This window comes from Danio rerio, chromosome 2 (assembly GCF_052040795.2).
Source record: "Danio rerio strain M-AB ecotype USA chromosome 2, GRCz13ab, whole genome shotgun sequence".
NCBI classification, from domain to species: Eukaryota; Metazoa; Chordata; class Actinopteri; order Cypriniformes; family Danionidae; genus Danio; species Danio rerio.
In genome coordinates, this window is record NC_141022.1 from 47,137,214 (window position 1) to 47,159,963 (window position 22,750).

Genomic DNA, 22,750 nt, shown 5'->3' on the forward strand with positions numbered 1-22,750 from the left:
TATGATTATAACCATTTTTAAAAAATAGTGGGGGTCGCAAGTTCCTGGCATTGTTATTTTGGGGGTCGTGGACTGAAAAGTTTGGAACCCCTGCTATAAAATACGAAAACAAATAGCTTCTGATGTAATGTATACATTATAAAAGTGCTGAAAAAGTTTGATGCACCTGAAAGTGCTTCATTTTGACTTTAGAAAAGGTCTAAACCCTGGTGCTGTTGTGAACGATTGCGGCAGATATTTGTAGTTTGTTTGGTTATAACAGTTTATGCAAGTTATCGTGCAGGATGCTGCTTGGCTCCAAAATGACTTCTGTTTTGTGCTTCATACAATTTCAGTGATTGTTGTGTAACAGAAAATTACACTTCAGGCAGAGCAAAACTCAAATCACGAAGTATTAATAACCATTTTGCTTTTCAAAGATTATTTATGACTTGTAAATTCAGATGTACGTGGACGTTTGTATGGCAACAAAAAGATTCTAAATTGTGCTTATTAAAAAATTATTAATTTTCCATGTTAACATTATTATGATTATGAAATATTTGGTATTCCACAGTTTTAGCTTTTGAGAGATTAAGATTTGTTCTTTAACAGGTATGTTAGTGTATGTGATTATTGAAGCTAGGCCAGTTAAATTTCATGATTAATTGATGTTCTCTTGACATGAAATGCATGTTAGTTCTGCAGAATGAAAATGATGATTTAAGGTCATAAAATTTTGCACACTGGAGCCCCTTTTTTTGTGGGTTGGTGGGAACGGGAGTGTGTTATATTGAGCTCATGGTGTGTGTTTGTGTGTAGGAACAACATGTCTGATTTTGGAGGGGAGGTGATGGCAGAGGTTCTGGCTCAGAGAGCTCTGGAGAAACCAGTCATCCCTCTGATACCAATCACAAACAGCACCCAGTACAGACACACGGAGCATGACCGAGACTACAAGATCAAGGTACACACACTCACTCTTTGTCAGGGCCACCTGACTCTCACCTTACACTCAAAATGCTTTCAGAGCAAGTAAAAACACTGTTTTTCTGTTATAAATTGCGGATATTTAGAATCAATGCTGCCATGAACATGGCTATGCTGCTGATGAGGCATTTAAACAAACAAACAAATAATGACGTTCAGAGCAAGTGTTGCATTTCAAATAGCCTCTTTTGTTTTGTTTCTGAGTTTCTTCACATTTCTATGCGTTCACATTTTTGTTCATTCCAGCTTATTGCACAAGTGCAAGGAAATGTATTAAACATTGTTGTATCTGCTTTGTGTGGCTGTAGATGGATAAGCCAGAGGTTGTACGGCAGAAGCGCAAGTATGAGAAGAAGCCAAAGCCGTTGCCATTGGCAGGCTCCGTACACTCAGGCCCGTCAGTCTTTAACACTAAAGACCTCAATCAGTACGACTTTCCCAGCTCAGACGACGAACCCTTCTCACAGGTAACACACATGCATTATAATACAGAGATTCCTGGAAATCATCCTCTGCTTGCTTTTGGTTTGACACTCTTATCTTTTTCCCTCCTCAGATGTTCTCTGGTTCTTCAGAGGTGGAGGAGGAGAACGATCCGGATGGTGTGTTTGGGTTCAGGAGGAGAACAGGCTGTCAATATCACTCTGTATGTTGAACAAACTAAACATTAAAACATCCTAATATGCATGATTTGAAAGGGAAATTCTGCCTATGCACGCAAGGCTGTAGATTGTTTGTAAATATTTCTCTCTCTTTTTCTCCAAGGCACGTTCGGGACCTGTAAGTGGTTGGCCCTGGTCAGACCCTGCTGAGGGTGGGGTAGCAGATGTGCGCTATCGCTATTCTCTAACCACACTCACAGTCCCGCGCCGATGCCTGGGTTTGGCACGGCGACGAGTGGGAAGAGGGGGCAGGTGAGTTAAAAATTTACAGTCTAACGACATTCCAATTTTTCTTTGTGTAAATATCAACATGCTATCGATAACTAACTAGTCATTTGTGTATGTGTGCATTTAGAATTGTGGTTTAAGTATTTAAATTATTTCTTGTAGAATTGTTACAAACATTAAATCAGTTTTGTGTGAAAATACTGTAAGCAGTCAGTGCTTTCCACAGGTATGAAATGTTTGCGGTGGTAGTTAGATTAAAACACACCTTTTACCCACGGCACATGGTTACGTACTTGCAACAAAACAGGATTTCTAACACAATTTTTAGTTATGACAGCTTCTTTTCAATGGGTTGAAGTTTAAAGAAAAAGACTTTTTAAATAAGACAATCCACTGTTTGTTTTACTTTTATTCTATTCAGGAGCCATGTGTACACACACTGACAGCTCAAATCTGCTGATGATATTTTGTACAGCATTACCAAAGCATGTTAGAAATGTATAAAATATGTAATATATCAACATCAAATAAGAAAATATTCAGCAAATGAGAAATAATACATTAAGGAATAAAAAAGCTGCAATAGGAATAAAAATCAAGAAGGAATTGGCTGAAAAAAGGAAAATATTCATTACGAAAAGGTCTTTGCTACTGTTGCTGATAATGATAAATGTAGAAATCTAAGGCGATCTCTCTGCAATTGTTATAGTAGTTGACTCCACCTACAAGTTAAAAAAAAAAGTTAATCCACAGGTCATGTGCGTTTCGATCCGTACAGATCATGGATCAACCGTGATCTGTTAGCCCCCTAGTGGGAGGCACTGGCATTATTTAACTTGCTTTCATTCACGTTAGCAAAATTTCATCTTGTCTGTTTTGCAGGGTTTTATTGGACCGAGCCCACTCTGAATGGGATACTGTGTATCATGGGCTGGACCCGGATTCTCCTGCATTCCCATCACTGTCTCCCACCCAGCAGCAGCCCAGCACAGATACCTCACACACCAGCACAGATACCTCTGCCCCCTCCGCCACTCCACCTGACCTCACGCAAATCCTGCTCAACATCAAAGCCTGCCGCTGGAGGCATTTCAAGCCTCGGACGGCACCGCCAGATGACCCTGACAATCCTGAGCACTGGTCCACACGGAGGCCCCGCCGCGGCTTCCTCATCCGCCCAATCCGCACGCTTCAGACGCAGAGAGGCCCCGCCTCTATTAGACCACCTCCCCCTCCACCCACACCGGGTGAGTCTACTAATGCTGAAATTATGCCAAGCACATTGCATTTCTGCTTCTCGTAAACTTCACTATTAAAAGTGTATGCTTGAAAATATTGACATTGAAGTTTGTGTGTGTGTGTTTGTAGCTTTCACCGCAGAGCAGTATCAGCAGCACCAGGAGCAGCTTGTACTGATGCAGAAACAGCAGCTTGAACAAGTTCAGCAGCATCAGCAGACCGGCAGCTCTGCCGTCACCAACAACCCACAGGTGAGCCTTCAAAAGCCTACATTTTTACCACTGGAAGCTGGTTAGTCATTATGCCACACAACTGTGTTTAAAACCCTTAGAAAGGTCACTTTTGCATATCAGGTCCCCTTTAAAATGCAATATACTTATGTATTTTTATGCATTTTTGCTCATTGCCACTTTATATCAGCATGCTAAAACTACCAGTGCTGCAGGACAAATTCCATCAGATCAGATACTTACGAAGACAGCATGAATAGAGGTGACTCACTTGGGGTCCTCTGTCTGAGGTGTTCTTGTGAGCTCAGGCGGGTCAAAGAGTTTGCCTTTCTGCCCCTCTGAGTCTTTCTAATGGCCTTGTGCAGTTCATCAGCACATCACAGAGAAGATAATGAGAGCTAATGAAATTTGTGTCGTGAGTGCCCTTCTTCAGATGGTTTAAAATTTGTTAATGGGGGTGTTGAATGGTTCTCCCATGGGAGTTGAATTGGCATGGACTGAGGGGACATGCCTATTGAAATGTCTCCACCAATAATTTAATTCACTTAAAAAAAAATTAACATTAACCTAGACATGCAGAAAGGGTTAAGTCATGTGGGGGGGACTCCTAGATATCCACCACATAGGTCTTGCTTAGTTAATCTAACTAACCTAGTTAATCCTTTAAAAGTCACTTTAAACTGAATACCAGTATCTTGAATAATATCAAATAAAATATTTTGCACTGTCATGATGGCAAAGATGAAAGAAATCAGATATTAGAAATAAGTTATTATATTTTTATGTTTAGAAATGTCTAGGAAAAAATCTTTCTGTTAAACCGATTGGGGGAAAATATACGGGGGGCTAAAGTCAAGAGGGTTAATTATTCTGACTTCAGCTGTATACCTGTCAAGTCAACATCATCTTGCTGAGTTGTTTCTGTGCTAGTTTCTTGGCTAGATTAGGTCTGTAATGGATATATTTTTTTATACCCCAATTTGTTTCTCTGCCTCCTCTCAGAGTTTGGTGTCAAAGACGATAGACGCTGCCAGCGCTCAGTTTGCTGCATCTGCATTAGTAACTCATGAGCAGCTGTTGGCGCTCAAGAGTAAAGATGAGGGAGTTGGTGTTAATGGAGTCGTCTCAGCATCAGGTTGGTACACTTTTGCAGTATTTATGACCTCGGTGCGTGTGCTGCTTGATTTTTCTGTTGTGCTGAACTCTTCTCATCTGCACAGGCGTCTACAAGGGCTTACATCACACGAGCTCTGCGGTGTCGTCCATCCTTCCATCTGTCGGCTCTACCTCCACCTCTTGCCCCTCCCCCACCATCGCCACCACCACTAACAACGGCACCTCCTCGGCCAATCACCATGTGGGCCCGGCTGGCCCCGCCCCTGGCCAAGCGCTAATGGGCGGGGCCGTGCGAGTGAGCGTGCCATCACCAGCAGGCACCCTGAGTGTGCGCCAGCTGCAGCGCCAGCTCACTGTTCCCGCCTCAGCCCTAAAACTCGCTGCCAACGCCAACAGACCGCTCCCAAAGGTCACCACAGGGTCAACTACCCTCGACATGGGCCCCAGGTGAGAGTCTGCCTGATCTTAAATGACTAATAACCTAGAATTCTCTCTTTACGGTTTGCAAGTTACAAAGCGAAGCTTTTTATTTGACCAGAGTCTGAACAAAACTTAAACCATAACGTCTAGAAAGTGAATAGCTGCATCCGAAATCGCCTACTACCTCATTTGATTTTGAATGTACTACTCAGCCTTTAGAAAAGTATATTCTATACAGTATGAATGGAACTTGGACATACTACATCTGCCATTTTGTCATGATCCCGTTACATACCTGCGTCGGTTGCGTCGCTTCACTCCATTAATGAATTCTCTCACAGTGCATCTTGGGATAGATAGTGTAGTGTGCATTGGATGCCCATTACAGAATCTCGCTGGAGGTAGTAGGTCATCTGGATACTTCTCGCATACTGTTTTTTCGAATTCTGTGAATTTGGGCATGCTACTCGGCTCACATACTGTTTTTAGTGTCCTATATTCACCTTATTCGCCGCGTACGAGCGGACGCAGCCGTTTGAATCATTTTGGCTCAAGGCATCGTCTCGTTCTCTTTCATTCATTTTTAGATGTTAAAACCGCTCCTGCTGCTTGCAAACTGATATTTCCTCATTTTTCTACTTCGTCTGTAGAGTCATGCAAACTACTGCTGTTTATTATTCCTAGTCATTTCTCTCATAGGAAACTCAATCGGAAGTTCTAAAACAATCGCAAAAGCGAGCACACTTCCACATTGCAGAACAAGGTCAATAGTATGGAAGTATGCAATTTTGGACTCAGCCGATGACTTTTTGTATTTTGAATTCTTTTTAAAAGAGTAAGTGCTTGAATATTGCTCTACCTTTATAAAAATATAACTAAATGCTGATGATGATGACCTGCAGACTAAAAGCTGGTGAATTTTTGAACAGACAAATGTTTTTTGGAGGAACTAGCAAAGGATTTTGATAAAGGTCTTGGCCAAAAAGGCCTGAAACTTAGTTTTGTTACTGGCCGATTTGGCACAGTGCCACCTGCTGGTTAGGAGATGGGAAAAAGCTGCATTTGCTTTGGTCATCTTTGAAGAGCAGTGTCTCTAATTTAGTGGAGTATATCAAGTCAAAATCATGCTGTTCTTATTCGAAAAATCTGTGGCTTATTTTAGTGTTGGAAAACTGCAGTCCTTGAATTCACATCTGTATTGATCAGTGTTGCTAATTTAATTGCATCCATTAAATATTCAATATTGAACTATACTTTACAGGCATTTTAATTTTTGGATGGGATTACAAGGATTGTTCATTTGATACAAATGTAATTGTCATTTATAAGTGATTTATAAAGCATTAATAGTCCTCACTTTAGACTGGCTCACAAAACTGCATGAAGTTGAGTTAATAAAGCATTTATTAACATACAAATGAATTTACTAAACAGCTGAACAATAAGACGTATAAGCGTTAATTTCAATAGTTTATTAATCATTTATCAACTCTTTCTGAATGATCTTAAACCACCAACTACTCTAAAATACAAATGATTTGTAAATAATGCGATACTTCAGTTAGTCATGAAAACTCAATCAGTCGCACATTATGAAAGTGCAATGATTAAGCAGATTATAAATGTGCTTATAAGGCATGAATAGAGCATTAGTATCTGCGGTTATAAACTTCTTACTAACGTTTATTAATGTAGAGTTAATGCTTATCAACAAATAATCAACTCGCTATATGCTAATGCTCAATAAATGGTTCATAATGTGTCGTTCTTATGAAGCGTTACTGAAAAGTCTCATGTGTCTGTGTCTCGTTGCTCAACTGATATTCCAGCTCCTCATTGTGGACGCACACATGATGCTGGAGAGATGTATTGTGCAGCACTAGTGCAATAGCTGTTTTCGCTGATTGGTTGTGAAGCACTAGCCTCCACTTGCCCTGAGGTCACCCGATCACTTACTGTAATGAAATGTGTGTTTCAGGGAGAATCACGATCAAGAGAAGCCTCCGTTGAACAGTCTAACAGAGAACACAGTGGCGATGGAGGTGACGTAGCGCTGCTCTGTGTCCACGCGTCTCCTTTAGGTGCTATGCATCGTAGCGACGCTGTTTTCATGGCAGCCGTTGGGACTTAATTGCAATGCTCATCTTTTTTTTGTTGTTTTCTTTCTTTTTTTTCTGAAATTTTGTTACTGTTAAATATCAACATCTGTAAATTATGAGATATGGAAAATATTCTATGTACATACATATTTGTAATACACCCCTCCCCCCCTCCCCCACTTGTATATAACATTACTTGAATACAGAATTCATTTGTGATGTTTTGCACTTGGGAAAAAAAATCTGAAAAAAAAGAACTGCGATTTTCGTAGTGTGTGTGCCGTTTGTGCGCGTGTGTGTGAATGTTCAAGTGTTTGTGAGACTGTATCTGAATGTATGTCACATGCATGGTGCAAAACCTGCTGTTTTATCTATTTATTGTGAGGTGTTTACAGTTTTGTTTTCTCCCCCTTTAAATTCTTCATTTTTTTAATACACTGTAACCTCCTGGGTTTGTGCGGTGTGCTTGTGTGCGCGTATGTAAGTGAGTGAGTGAGTGTGTGTGTGTGTGTATGTATGTAGCTGCAGCAGTTGTATGTGAACATCTCTTGTTGGAAAAGCAGCAGGGGTTCATCTGTTTGTCTCTTTCTCATGTGGCTGCTCCACTCCACTCAAGCACTATTTTCTTTGGGTTCCTTTAATCTGTTGAAATCAAAGCTGCTTTTCTATGATTTCCCAGTCTCTTTTGTTTTGTTTTTTCTCCTGGAATCTGAGACCCTTCATCATCGAGGGTCTGTGAAGCGTAGAGAGATGGGTTTATTTTCTGTTCTTACCTCTGTTTTTGATGACTGATTGTACGTCCCCTTTGCTAAAGGAGCGATTCTGTTATTTGTGTTAACAGTAGTTCATAAGGGAGAGACTACAGTGACATCTCAGTATGTTTCTTTATCATCATCATCATCATCATCATTCCACTTTATATGAAAATAAGGAAAACGAACAAAAAAGGGACGTTTTGTTTCCTGTAAGTCTTCATGGTGGTGCCCTTCCTGTGGGTCCAGCATGAGCTCTCTTCTGTGAAGAGGACGGTACCTCACAAGGCTACTCGTAGTTGTTGTTTGTATGTACCACAATCTGAATGCCCGTTCCAATGGCATCATCTATCTTTGAGGTGTTTTTTTTTTTTTTTTTTTTTTAAGTCCCACCTGGAAGAATGAATAAAAAAAAAACTTATATGACAAAAAATGTTTAATAAACCCAGGGCATTAAGTGTTGACCAGCACTACTCTTGTCTGTGTGTCATTTGTCAAGGATGTGAGAAGGGAGAATGCACGAGTGTGTGCTTCATAATCTTATAACCCAGGGAAACGATCGAAGTCAGATCAAATTTAATCACAAGCTTACAATTTTTTTTAATTTGCATAGTTATTTTTTTTCTCCTGACAGATTTACCTATAATTGGTTGGCACAATGTATCATTTCAGCATTGATATCGCGATGTGATCATTCACCGTAGTCACATCGCAGCATATATGCAGTGTCGAGTTTTTTGGATCTTCATTTGTTTTTCCATATTTGCATGTGTTGTTTGATGCCTTTGATTGTCCACTGATTTGAAACAATATTCCGGTATAGTGACCATTTGTGACCTTAACGATGATTAAGGTTATTGAATTCTTTTTATCATTCGGTTACTGTTTTTAAATCCTGTTAGACTCAGGATGTGATGAAACACCTTTATTTTGTTGCATCTTTTTCTGATTGTATTTATAGATAGGTCTGCATGAAAATACTCACAACACATGCAAATAGCACATACCGCTACAAAAAAATTGTCATGGCCAAAGTGTTTATAGGTTGTTTATTAGATTTTATGGAGAGCCACTCTCACTGCAGAACCATCCCATTTGATCTAACATCAATTCTTTCCACATAGAGATATTAAGTCATCTGGGGAAATTGCTCCCATATTGCAATATATATAGCAAAATAAAAAAAATTGCAATGTTAGCTATTTCCATTATCGCGCAGCCCTAATATATATATATATATATATATATATATATATATATATATATATATATATGTATATATATATATATATATATATATATATATATATATATATATATATATATATATGTATATATATATATATATATATATATATATATATATATATATATGCACATTCAATTGATTAAATAATATAACTAATTAAATCACACTTTTTTGCGATTAATCACATTTAAAAAACTTAAACTTGTAATTTTGGCTATTCGAAAGTAAAATTAATGTAAACGCAAGACAAAAAACTATTTAAATTCAAAATATAATTGTTTATTAGAATTTTTGTTTAACTTGTAACACAGATTTTTTATGTAAACAACATACCCTCAATAAACCATCAAGATCCTGCTTGACAGCCATATTTATTACAGAAATTAAAACACAGGCATGTTAATGACATTTGAATTTCAAAACAATCAATGCCAATAAAGAAAAAAATGCCAAAATACAGGAATTGCAGAAATTTAAAATTATTATAATAATAATAAAGTATTGAATACAAACAATTGTACTCATTGTAGTTGTATTGCTGATAGTTGAGAACAATAATTATAAAGTACAAACCATTTTGCTTAGTCCTCCTTTACATTCAGACAGTTGCTAAGACAGTCCAGTCTGTTGACATTATCGGGGGACAATGTGGCTCTTTTGTTTTGAATGATGTGAGCTGAGTGAGAACAGTCTCACAAGCAGGGTCACTGAAGGCATATGAATTTCAGTGCCTAATTTTGTTGCCACTGGTGCTGCGACAAGGACGTAAGAAGCATCAAACGGTACATCAAAGGCACACAAAGGTTTAAAAAAATGCATCTTGTGTGTGTGCGTGCACGTATGTTGTAAAAATTTGCATTGAAAGCAGAATAGACTGACAACACTCGTGTTTTAATAGCCTCGATTCTTCAAGTTTGTGTATAGTGTTTCTCACTATAATTTTGAAAATGTTTCAAAGCAGCTTTACAAAATGTGCACAATATTGCATTTCAATCAATTTCAGACAAGTTAAAGTTATTAGTACCATTATAAATTAAAAGCTTTTATTTACTAGTTAAACAAATAAAGTTCCTATTCATTCACTCATTTTCATTTGGCTTAGCCCCTTTATTCATCAGGGGTCACCACAGTGGAATGAACCGCCAACTTATCCAGCTGTAACCCAGTACTGGGAAACTCGTACTATACGGCCAGTTTAGTTTGTTCAATTCACCTATAATGCATGTGTTTGGACTGTGGGGAATGTATGCTTTACTACAATGATAGATCTTTGATCTAGTTTGGAATTGCAAGAGTGTGTCTGAGACTAGGACATTATCAGGAAGGCTGTTCCAGAGTTTGGAGCCATAAATGAGAACGCTCTGCCTTAACAAGATGTAAGTGTTTTCCAAAAGGCTCAAACTACAGAAGCTTCAGGCTGAGGTTTCCTTCATGAGGTTGATGTTAGGATTTAAAAAACACCTGTAGTTTTGAGTCAGACTTCCGTCAATTATAACAGCAGAGAGGTCATCTGGTGTCAGACAAAATGTTCAGCTGCTGCTCAGTAGATTAGTCCAAAAAACAAGAGCCTTAAAAGCAAGGTTTGAGAGAGAGGAATCACCAGGATTGTCATTATCCACTTATCATTCTCAAGATCCATTTACTAGTCACACAGCTTACCAGCTTTACAAAGTCTCCATGAAACATCCTCGGGCACTCAGACGGAATTTCACCTGGTTGATGCTCTCTCTGTGTTTGATCTCTTTATTGCGCATCTTCCTTCATAACAAAACAAACAAAACAGTTTCTGTATAACTGAAGAGAGTACACTCACACAGTTTAGAATAAATACATCACTTCATGTATTTTCATGTATGATCTTATTTGCTTGATATTTCATATTTCAGAGATTTAAATGTATAAAAATAGAGATTTTGAAAAAGTACAAACCCTGTAAATGTCACAGTGCAACCTGGATTTGAGCGAGACTTCTGTAGGACTTTGATTCCTTCCTCCAGTAACATCTCAGCATGAACACTAACATATACACACACACACATTTAGTAAAAATACAATCACTTTTGCTTTCTGGATGTGGTGCAAATGGTAACAGTGTTTCTGTAATTCAGAAGGCATGCTGAAGTTGTCTGGCTACACAATATTAACACAATCAGAAATAATTTAATCATACTTACATTAACGTACTGTTGATTTTGTCAAAAACATTGTGTATTATAAAGTTCTCACCGGCCAGTTTATTAGGTACACCTGGCCAACTGCTCATTAACAAACATTTCTAATCAGCCAATCATCTGGCCTCAACTCAATGCATTTAGGCATGTAGACATGGTCAAGACGATCAGCTGCAGTTCAAACTGAGCAACAGAATGGGGGAGAAAGGGGATTTAAGTGACTTTAAACATGCCATGGAGTATTTCAGAAGGTCTACTGGGATTTTCACACACAATTATCTCTAGGGTTTACAGAAGAATGGTCTGAAAAAGAGAAAACATCAAGTGAGCGGCAGTTCTGTGGGCGCAAATGTTTTGTTGTTGAGGTCAGAGGAGAATGGCCAGACTGGTTCTGCTGCAACATTCCAATAGTAGGGTCAGAATTTGATGTCTAATGGTGTGAGGCTTATTTCTTGGCACACCTTGGGCCCATTAGCACCAGTTGATCGTGTCAATGCCACAGCCTACCTGAGTCCATCCCTTTATGACCACAGTGTACCCATCTTCTGATGGCTACTTCCAGCAGGATATCGTGCCATGTCATAAAGCGCAAATCATCTCAGACTTGAACATGACAATGAGTTCACTGCACTCAAATGGTCTCTACAGTCACCAGATCTCAATCCAATAGAGCACCTTTTGGATGTGGTGAAACGGGAGATTGGCATCATGAATGTGCAGCTGACAAATCTGCATCAACTGTGTGATGCTATCATGTCAATATGGAGCAAAATCTCAGAGGAGTATTTCCAGTACCTTGTTAAATCTATGCCACGAAGGATTAAGGCAGTTCTGAAGCCAAAAGGGGGTCCTAGTAAGGTGTACCTAATAAAGTGGCCGGTGTGTCTGAAGTAAAACTTTTCAAATGTAATTGGAAGATGATTATATGGCTTTTTCCATACCTCATTTCCTGTAGGCCAGTGTAAGTCTGGCTGAAAGAGAGGATACGATTGGCCCATCGCTTAGTCATGTTTCCCAAACGCAGCTCCATTTTCTGCAGTCCAGACAGTAAATGAAGGGCAGTCATCAGGACATCCACATTCCCTCGGTAGACTATTTGAAAGATGTTTCTCCAGTCAAAGTGGATTAGTGCATTAAAGTGTTGAAAAGTGAGACTAAAAGAATGCAGCTCTTTGTGGTCCTCCAGGCCCAGCATTGTGCTTATTGAAAACCTATTATTGAAACAGTAAATAAGACGCTTGCATCAGTTTGCAATTTAAGCTTTTGGGTGTATATTTTATAGGTTTAATGGGGATTTTGCAGTCTATTGGCCAGAATTGCAGGGAAATGACAGTAAACAAAACTGTTGATTAATAAATCTAACGCAAAGAACGCTACAACTAGGATCTTGATCATTCTGCCAGCATGAATCTGTCCACAATAATAACAATGACATTACAAAATGACTTGTGTATTTAAAGTACTCCTGAATCTGGATTCTGCATTTGAATACTGAATACATCAGTCCCTTCGTTTTTTTGCAAGACTTAAATAGCAGGGCATGCTAAGCTGTGGTATTAATATGATAACTGAATAGTAACTCTTGTGACTGGTTATCAGCTGTTATGAATGTTTGATGAACATCAGAAATGATTTGGCTGTGGCGTTTATTCACCAGAACTCTTCTTTGCTAATTGTCAAATAGAGTGTATTCGCTGGGTTACCACCAGAATAGCTGTAGACGTAAACACTGAAAATACAGAAAGAAACAAGTTATAGATTCACAACATCTTAATGAAATGTGGTGATGCATACGTGGCTGTTATAGCAGTGTTATAAATATATATTACCTCTGTGAGCTCAGGGTCTGTCTTCTCGTAAGGACACACATCAAATCAGCAAGAATGAAATTATCCAGATCTACTGGAAACAACCTTAAAAGACAAACAAAGAAAGGTTGTATGAACATTCTACTAGTAAAAGCAAACATTTGAAGACAAACAATGAACAAAATTCATTATTTTAGCTACTAAAGTACAGCAGTTTTAAACTGTAATGTAATGAAACATTGTTAATTAAAGTCTTTTGTGTCTCTAGAATGTGTCTGTAAAGTTTTAGCTCTAACACCCATCAGATTATTTATTAGACCTTTATAAATCTGGGAAATTTGAGCTGTTTGGACACTGTAGCTGTTTTTGTTGCATGTGCCTTTAATGCAAAGAGCTGCGTCTCCTTGTCTACTGTGCCCACATGCATGTAGCCTTCATGTAGATAAACAGCACAGTGACAGACAAGAATGAAGCAGATCTCCCTTACTACGGAAAGAATTATCCCAGTTGTTATTTTACCCTCCACCGCACGCATTATAATAAATCTATTAAAAGTATATTTGACAGTTTATCTTTTCTTAAAATGGCTTAACTTAAAGTGCTGTAAAAAAAAGGGAGACATTTATCCTGAGATATTTTATGATATGTTGCCATATGGCAACAACGGCCAATAGTAGATTCTTAGAGCTCCGACTAACACACTGGCATTAATTCATTTATACTTAGACTGTAAAAGGTTATCTAAGGGGACAGACCTTTATCTTTTAAACATAAAATGCTATTTAATTATGACTGGTCAGCTTAATTATATAATAATGATCATTATTTGACTAAATAGCTCTGTTTGATTTAGTATATAGCAGCTCTATGGGGACTGCATAAAAAATATCCTAATCTGAGTAAGTAGGGTTCTGCCTTTTTAGGATAGCGGTCAATCGCCACTGTTTAGTGACCAAGACTGACATGCTTGTGCTTAAGAGATTGTATACTCTGCCAGTACAAGCCTCAGGATGTTATAGGAATCCAGATGAACGAGAATAACATACAATAATGAATCTGAGAGAATATTCAAACATAATCTAAAGCAGTGGTTCTCAAAGTGGGGGTCGGGACCCCCCAATGGGTCGTGGGACAATGAAGCCATAAGAATTACCATATTTTATCCATAACCTACTGAAAAAAAATAGTTGTTTATAGCTACTATATAGTTACTATAGTAGCTCATAGTTACTAGTTATATTGGATTGCGACCCCTGGGGTAATCATTATATTAAAGACTTAGCAATAGTGTCAGATGCAGCAGAATGATTTTATAATACCAGGTTAAACTTTCCGGCACATTTACAGCACTTACACACATAAATAAACGAAGAATAGACTTGGGTCTATTAGTGTGTGCGCGCATTTGCATGCAAGTTTTCTGTATTTATAACCACCTCAGGGGATATTGGGGGTCGCAAGTCACTGGCATTGTTATTTTGGGGGTCACTGGCTGAAAAGTTTGGGAACCCCTGATCTAAAGTAATGTTAAAAGAAACATTATAATCTTGTCAATGTTTTATAAATGGAGTCAGGTAAAACGAGGATAAATATATAAATATTCTAAACCACCTCATACTAAAATTGGAATCAGATATGAGTTAAGTTTAAAGTAAATCAACATTGTGCACTGGTAAAACCGAACATACAGTGAACCTTCGTCAACCAGTAGACACCGTCATTGGACTAACTGGCTGGACCTTACATAATTAACATTATAATACTAGCTTTCATGTTGTTATTGTTACAACTTAAAAGTTCACAGCTGACCTTGCTTGCTAGCTAGCTAACCCATTGTAATATTGCATGTTCCTCTATTGCACACTGCACACACACATTTGATCGATTTAAAAAAAACTAATTTGATTAAAAAAAAAAAAATGTCATCATAACTTACTGGAGGTGATGTTTCAGATTTTTTTTTTTTTGTGGATCTGACATCATTTGTTCTTTTGTTTTTATTGACATTTACATTTGCATTCAGCAACTACTCACAATAAACACCAGTCTGTCAGAAATCGCGTCACAGAAAAGCACAGCATATCATGTGACCTAATTAAAGCACATCATTCGATACACTAACGTCTTCTCTTTCCAACAACAAAAAATGTAATGGTCGTAAAGAAATGGTGGCAGGGAAATTAACATAAGTATCATGTTGCCATATGGTTACACCATGCAGTAGAGGGTTAATATATTTGTTGTAGAGTTAATTCAAGCCTTTCTGCAACGATGAGTCACACATAATCTCGTTCGGAAGTTTATTTAAAAACTAATTTCAAGAGGATCACATGCTTATAATTGCTTGCAGCTGGTCCCACATTATTCAATTTATGATTCACCAATCAGACGATTCCTAAGCCACTATAAAATACCCTACGTTCCATATAACAGCCATCTTTGTTTTGAAGAATCCCCCCTTCCACCCCTACTCCTCCTTGTTCCATCTCTTAAAAGCAATTAATATCTGTTTATTAGCTAATACTGCAGGGGAGTTCTCGAGATCTACCTGAGCTCAAACTCCCCTCTCGCCTTGCAAATGAGAGGGACCCCCGGGCTCAAGGATTTTATGAGCACAAGGCTCTCTCCTGGGACAGCATGCCAAACAAGCTTTATAATAAATCATCAGCTAAGTGTGAACTCTTGAAATAAAGTTTACGCGCAGACACACACATACACACACATGTTTAGTTTTGCAGTTTTTGCAAGGCAAACCTGACAGGATACACGTTGATATCCACTGTTGTATGGACATTCGTTATGTTAATTTAACAAAAAAAAAACAACTGATTTAACGTCCACAAACCAGGATTGAAGCTTCTTCTTTTATAATTGTACTGACATGCAAGTGTGGAGATGAATTGTAGTGATTTTACTGTATTTATTTCAAACATGCACTGTTTTAAAAACTTTTCAAACTTGTAAAACTCATTGTTGAGGTGCTGCTGATCACAGTGAGCTGAACAGATCTTTTAATCCCAGTTGCTTTGCGCACATCCTGTCTTGTTGGTATGATTATACACGTAACTACAGAGACATGATAAAACAAGTCTGTCCATCAATTCGGTGGATATGGAAACCGTAATCCTACCTTTAATCAGGAAATAAAAAAAGGGACTTTTTGTCTTTATATCACTCCGATATGACCGTGTCTACACTATACCTACACACAGTTCTGTCCAAACAGCTTACAAACGTTGATTTTCATCAGAGGTGCCCTTTAAAACATCTTATAGATATTATTAATTCATCAAATGAAACAGAAAATGTCAAATATGACAACATAATAGAAAGACATATTTAAAGATATTGTGAAAAGTACTTGCCTTACTGACTTAAACTTGGGCATTATAGGCAGAATCATGTACAGCTTTTTAGATGTTAGTTCAGCTTCACCCATTTGCAGTTCATTCAGGCACTGACAGCACTGACAACAGTACAGCAGGGCCCAGAGGTCTGTTTTCCTGAGAACTATAGCATACAGGTCAATCTTCTCCGTTTGCTCCATGACTACTTTCACAAAGCTGTCTTCATGGAGCTCATAGAGACAGTTAAACACAAACAGAGCTCTTGCACTAGAAGAACTTCTAATGTCTTCTAAGATCCATTTCTTCAGATACTCCTGTATTTTTGGATGAATAAAAACGTTTTTCCTATTAAGTGCTCGTCCCACATCTTTGTTTAGCAGACCACAGATGAACTGAAGCACCACTGCATAACGTGGTGGAGAATAAATGGATTCGAGATCTTTGAGCTGTGTAAGTTTCTTCTGAAATGGTTTTTCATCCAGAAGCACACAGTAAAGAGCGGTGAAGAACTCCTGAAAGCTGACATGCATGAAGCTGAACATTGTCTCCTGGTGAATCCTTCTCTTAAAGAGAAGCTTACAAAGAAATGGATTGCCAGCAGGGTCTGAAACCATTCCATTCACACTTTTCTCTTCAAACAGCACTTGTGTGTCCAGCATCCCTCTCTCAGCCAGCTGACCCAGACTCCTCAGGAGAGTCGGCACAGGCTGACTCAAACCCTGGCTGTGATGCTCCAGTAAAGTGCACACAAAGTCAACATAGATGGAGGTGGTGGTTTCCAGACCGCTTGTTAAATCTGAACCCTCACTGAAGCGCTCTCGCAGGACTGTGCAGATGATCCAGCAGATGACAGGGATGGAGCAGGCAGTGATCAGGGTTTCGTTTGATCTCACATATTCATAAGCCTTCATGAAGAGTTCCTCATCCTGGAAGAACTTCTGGAAATACTCCTTCACCCCCTTTTCAGAGAAACCCATGATCTCTGAGAACCTCTGCGGAAACTTGAGCAGGTTAGTCAGTGTGTCCGCAGCTGTAGATCTGGTGGTGACCAGTAAAGAGGATTCGGGTAAGATGTAACCCTTCAGCAGGGCACAGAGTCTGAACTCAGCTGGGCCTTCATGACGCAGATCAGTGTTCGGGGGCATAAGACAGAAGTCCTGCGTGATTCTCAACTCATCAAATCCATCAACAATGAAAAGCACCTTCTCTAGTGAATGCTGTAGTAATATCTGTGAAATCTCATCTGATGTTAAACTGCAGCTGTAGCTCAAGATCTCCGCCAAACTCTTTGTGCCAGGAATGTGATTTATATCCTTACATTTAAGGTGGAAAACAACATCAAAGCGCTCTTTGTAGAGTTTATCAGATGCCCAGTCCAGCATGATCTTCTGCACAGCGAAGGATTTTCCATTGCCTGAATTTCCCTGCAGTATAACAGCACTAGGACGGATCCCGTGGCTATCGGGGTTGAACAGAGAGTTCAGATTGTTGGCGTCTTGACTGCTTCTGGAGCTGAGGACCTGCTGGAGGTTTTCTCCACCGGAGCGGATCTCTTCTTCTCTCTCTTGTTGATCTCTGTGTCTCTGAATGATCAAAGGCTGAGTGAAGCGTTCAGACAGCAGCACATGTTCACCAGGCAGGGAGTTATACTCGGTCACATACTGGTATTCACTGCAGATCCGAGCCTTATGTTTGGAAATCAACACTCTGGTCTCTGCAAAAATAAAACAAATATGATCACTTGATTAACAAGTTTTGAAAATCTCACTTTAAATTAGAGCAGATTACCTGAGGTTGGTCTTCTATCAGAATCCAGGGGATGCCAAGATAAACCTGCGGAGCATTAGACAAACTTGCTGTGAAAGTTGCTCAATATTAGTTTACAGAAAAATGATCATTTGCAGCAGTCATATGAATAATTCCCAGCCAGCATTTTTTGTTTTTAATAGATGTCTAATAGATGTCTAATAGATGTCTAAACATAGTCGTCTTGGCCAAAACAAGGCTAAATTTGGGCTGTCAGTGAAAATCTAATAGATGTTTAAGAATTATCTAATAAACGGAAATGAAAGACTACACATATAATAATCTGTTTATTTGATGACTAGTCTAGTTTTGGGCTATTCTTAGATGTCTATTAGATTTTCACTGACAGTCCAAGTTTAGCCTTGTTTTAGACGAGCTGTCTGCATTTAGATGTCTATTAGATGTCTATTAAACACAAAATTGTTTTGCTGGGTTAGTTTATATCTGAGTAAATATTACCATTGCAAATATTGTATTTATTATTCTTACCAGGTGCATTATGTATGATGTGGACGTCGCCTGTTATTGTATTGTTACTGAGTACAGGTGCTGTAATATTGCTTCGACTTTGAGCTGCAACGCTGACGTTTAGTCCAGCGCAGGATCCAGAGTTGTCTCGGTTTCTGCTAAAATCTAGAAACAAAGGAAACATTTATTTAATACAATAACAACTCATATTAGTTCATTTAAATGTGTTTTTATTAATAATAGTTAATTATTACTAATAACAAACCACTAAATTTGTAAATTTAAAAAGCTGAGGAATGAAAAATGTATGTGTACATATACACACACACACACACACACACACACACGTTTGTTTTTGTGAAAAGTGGGGACATTACATAGGTTTCCATTCATTTTATACTGTCCAAACTGTATATTGTATTGCCCTCACCCCACCCCACCCCTAAACCCAACCATCACAGGAGACTGTGTGCAGCTTTACTCTCTGATTAAACTCATTCAGTGTGATTTATAACCATTTTGAGAAATGAGGACGTCACCAATGTCCTCATATTTCACCTCCTTTTTGTAATACCTGTGTCATACCCATGTCATTATACAGATTTGTGTCCTGATATGTCACAAAAACACGTACACACACACACACACACACACACACACACACACACACACACACACACACACAAACATACATACAGTTGAATTCTGAATTATTAGCCCCCCTGTTTATTTTTTCCCCCAATTTCTGTTTAATGGAGGGAAGATTTTTTTCCTAACACATTTCTAGACATAATAGTTTACAATAACTCTTCTCTAATAACCGATTTATTTTATGTTTGCCATGATGACAGTAAATAATTTTACTAGATATTTTTTAAGACACTGGCATTCACCTTAAAGTAACACTTAAAGGCTTAACTAGGTTAATTAGGTTAACTAAGCAGGTTAGGGTAATTAGGCAAGTTATTGTATAACGATGGTTTGTTCTGCAGACTATCGAAAACAAATATGGCTTAAAAGGACTAATAATTTTCACCTTAAAATAGGTTCTAAAAAATTAAAAACTACTAAGACTTTCTCAAGAAGAAAATATATTATCAGACATACTGTGAACATTTCTTGCTCTGTTAAACATCATTTGGGAAATATTTAAAAAAGGGAAAAAATGCAAAGGGGGGCTAATAATTGTAAATAAATATATATACAATTTGTTTAATTCAGAGAAGCTTTGGCTAAGTTCATTTTACAATCAATATTAAAGAGCAGAGATCAACATCTTCTGATGTAATTCGAAAGCATTAACAGAAAAGCAGCAATATCTGTTAAAATACAGTCACACAACTTTTGAACAGATATTTTTTAAAAAGTATATCATAAACTATCACAGACTTCTCTGCAGTATCTCTTAAAGCATTAGAATTTTAACCCTTATAGTTGGGGATGTTTTCATCCACTCTGGGGTGATTTTGTGTCTTAATTTGGCCATAACCTTTTCTGTGTTTCAGCTAGCACAATGATTTTTGGTGACAAATCTTATTTAGATATTTTGAAAAAGGGCTTTGGCATTTTTAAAGAACTCAACAATACACTCTGGGCAAATTTACGGTCCTTTTTATGTTCGGTATGAAAACATCCACTGAAATAATCTGCTGTAAAAATGCTCAGATTATTTTTTTTTTACAATTTTTTGCAGAAATCTGTTAATCAACCTCAGTTCTAAACAAAACTACCAAATTGTTTAGAAAATGTACAGGATTTTAACTCTTTAATTGCCAAATGTTTTAATGATGTCACTGATTTGGTGAAAAAAACACACAAAATGACACATTTTCAATATAAAAAGTAATTGTGGACTGGAATTTTTTTACCATTTATCACAGTGTTGGACATGTGAAAGCATTGCCTTTGATACAGTGTTTTTGATTTATTTAATCCCTAATGTACTGTTGGTGGCTGTTTTTACCTCACTGACTTCCATTATAACCACATTTTTGATACAAAACCATGACACCATAATCATGTATTTTTGATTGTTGGTGGTTCTCCCTGTTTGGGAGGAGGTAAAATTTGTAGTTTTTACTGTTGCTTATCAGTTAGCACAATTAGCATTAACCATTTAGAACCCTTAAGCTAAAAAAGCTTAGCTGCTGGATTTTATATGGAGTATAACAGCAATTTAAAGTGTGTGTATGTGTGTCTGTGAGTGAATTTCACATACTTACCTTGATGTGTTTGAAAAAATCTAAATATGCATTTAAGCTCTCAGAACTACATGGAGTAAACAAAAACAAAGACTGTGTATTTATGCACCATCAAATGTGGTGATAATTGAAGCCAATAGAGCAAAAACAGCCACAAACAGTAAATCAGGGTGAGAAAAAAATGAAAATCTAACATTACATATGTTACTATTTATTCACATGTCCAAGACTGTGATAAAAGTAAAAAAAAAAAAAAATCCAGGTCACAAGTACCTTTTATATTAAAAATTCGACATTTTATGTGTGTGTTTTTTTTCCACCAAATCAGTGAAATCATTTATGAATTTGGCAATTAAAGAGTTAAAATCCAGCAACTTTCTGATTGAGGTTTATTAACAGATTTATGCAAACAAATAAAAAAATAATAAATGATCTGATGCATTTTTACACAAGTTTAATTAAGTGGATGTTTTCATACCAACATAACAAAAGGATAGTAAATCTGAACAGTGCACAAGGATTAAAGGAAACAAATGCAGAAATTATGATATATTTACTATCCTGTGGTGTGATCATCTCCTTATTTCTGTATAAAGCTATGAAATATTAAATTAGTCTAACAATAGAGTGATGGGGCAAAACAAATGCTCTGAGGCATCAATGTTAGTGCTACTAAGAAAATACACTAATGTGATACTCAGAGGTTTCATTAGTGTTTCTGTGATATTAACAAAGCACTGAATATTTCGTAGACTGTACAGACAAGTTAAAAAGCTTACCTGATTCACTTGCCATTTCTTCTGTCTGTTTACAGCACTGAATGTTTGTCCTTTACTCTTGTTTTTGTTCAGGCAGACAGCAACGCAAATCCTGTTTGTAGTGAAACTAGTTGACCTGGAAGTACACACCCTACAGCTGCATATCATGTACGTATGTACACAATCTTTTTTATGTCTACCTGAAAGTAGGCCTATTGTTACAAGATAAACAAGTTCGTGCATAAGAATTTTTGAATAATAAATTGACCTTTTAACTGAGAAGCAACAACCAACGCTGTTGTCACAAGCTAAGCTAATTCCTTCGAATGCATTAACAACACAGTCTTGCACATAATTTCATTAGTTTATATAGAGTTACATTTCTTGAATAAGGCCTTGCTAATATTCAATATTTCAATCCGATTTTATCATGGTAATTTTACATTATTAAAGGGCACCTATGACGAAAATCATCTTTTGTAAGCTGTTTGGACAGAACTCTGTGTAGGTATGGTGTGTCCACAGTCATATTGGGGTGATATAAAGACAGTAACTCTTTTTTTAATTTCCTGATGTTAAAATAGAATCCAATTCCCTCCTATTTTGAGAGGGGTCTGGATGCAGACCTGGTGCAGTGCAATCTGAGCTGCATCCAATGCTTTTTAATGGGCTCACCTAACCCCACCCCTAACCCTACCCATCACAGTGAAGTCACTCACTCCATTTAAGTGCATTGTGTCTGACATTGTATCGCTGAGTGATGCAATCTCAGCTTGCATCATAAAGGCTGCATCCAGATGCTATTGCTATTTTTGAGGCCCACCACAACGTGACATAGGACTGCGGTTTTCCCGCCAACTGAACTGACTGACAGCCACATATTAACATGTCTCCGTACAGGGCCGGAGTGGGACTCTTTTTCAGCCCTGGAGTTTCAAGCTTCAGACCGGCCCACCTCAGTTCACGAATGACTATATTAAAATAAGGTCATTTCCAATTCAGTTTCTAATTACACTATCACGTCTTTTTTTTTTTTTTAAATAGCTGCTTTAGAACTTCAAATGTTCAACAACCCTAACAGTATTATATGTCTTAACAATAAAAATGAAAAAAAAAAACTATAATAACATACTCCGACAAGGATCAAACCCGGGTCGGCAGCATCGTAATCTAATATGCTAACCACTGGACCACAACAGTTGTATATTGAGAAGTGACTCATCTGAG

The 22,750-nt window shown here is 37.8% G+C and overlaps 4 protein-coding genes across 10 annotated transcripts in view; 2 read left to right on the forward strand and 2 right to left on the reverse strand.

Annotated features, from left to right (window-relative positions):
• The window catches only part of epc1b (enhancer of polycomb 1b), a 29,171-nt gene extending 20,986 nt beyond the window's left edge, over positions 1-8,185 (forward strand). For all 4 annotated transcript variants that reach the window (XM_087239829.1, XM_087239830.1, XM_087239828.1 and 1 more), the window contains 9 exon segments: positions 802-946; positions 1,278-1,436; positions 1,526-1,615; positions 1,735-1,883; positions 2,742-3,106; positions 3,228-3,349; positions 4,331-4,463; positions 4,549-4,891; positions 6,843-8,185. In XM_087239829.1, the coding sequence (XP_087095955.1) occupies positions 802-946; positions 1,278-1,436; positions 1,526-1,615; positions 1,735-1,883; positions 2,742-3,106; positions 3,228-3,349; positions 4,331-4,463; positions 4,549-4,891; positions 6,843-6,915 (1,579 nt within the window). In that variant the 3' untranslated portion in view covers positions 6,916-8,185.
• LOC147846472 (uncharacterized) overlaps positions 1-22,750 on the forward strand; it is a 563,173-nt gene that overhangs the window by 214,442 nt on the left and 325,981 nt on the right. The gene's annotated exons all lie outside the window — the stretch shown is intronic.
• nlrp3l (NACHT, LRR and PYD domains-containing protein 3-like) lies at positions 9,222-21,853 on the reverse strand. Of its 2 annotated transcripts, none has more exons than XM_087241332.1 (10): positions 21,545-21,853; positions 18,586-18,729; positions 18,079-18,123; positions 16,309-18,004; positions 12,965-13,048; positions 12,790-12,864; positions 12,077-12,346; positions 10,894-10,980; positions 10,624-10,722; positions 9,222-10,532 (listed from the first exon to the last, which is right to left on the reverse strand). In XM_087241332.1, exons 1-9 carry the CDS (start codon positions 21,558-21,560, stop codon positions 10,629-10,631), a joined length of 2,511 nt encoding a protein of 836 aa, XP_087097458.1. In that variant the 5' UTR covers positions 21,561-21,853; the 3' UTR covers positions 9,222-10,532; positions 10,624-10,628. The 2 variants fall into 2 exon arrangements, with proteins under 2 accessions (XP_087097458.1, XP_087097457.1); XM_087241331.1 differs by lacking the exon at positions 21,545-21,853 and adding an exon at positions 20,787-21,083 and having other exon boundaries at positions 18,586-18,831.
• Positions 9,222-22,750, reverse strand: part of LOC103910107 (NACHT, LRR and PYD domains-containing protein 1 homolog) — a 33,619-nt gene continuing 20,090 nt past the window's right edge. For all 3 annotated transcript variants that reach the window (XR_015477513.1, XR_015477514.1, XR_015477512.1), the window contains 6 exons: positions 12,965-13,048; positions 12,790-12,864; positions 12,077-12,346; positions 10,894-10,980; positions 10,624-10,722; positions 9,222-10,532 (listed from right to left, as the gene is read on the reverse strand). The gene's annotated coding sequence lies outside the window, so the exon portion shown is untranslated. The remainder of the gene's footprint in view (positions 10,533-10,623; positions 10,723-10,893; positions 10,981-12,076; positions 12,347-12,789; positions 12,865-12,964; positions 13,049-22,750) is intronic.

Excerpts from the sequence above, each read along its gene's own strand:
- nlrp3l (XM_087241331.1), bottom strand. The coding sequence starts at position 18,748 with ATGTTTCCTTTGTTTCTAGATTTTAGCAGAAACCGAGACAACTCTGGA. Across the intron at positions 10,981-12,076 it reads ACTGGCCTACAGGAAATGAG|TGTTCATGCTGAGATGTTAC; the intron begins GTATGGAAAAAG and ends TGTATATGTTAG. Across the intron at positions 10,723-10,893 it reads TGCACTGTGACATTTACAGG|GAAGATGCGCAATAAAGAGA; the intron begins GTTTGTACTTTT and ends TTTGTTATGAAG.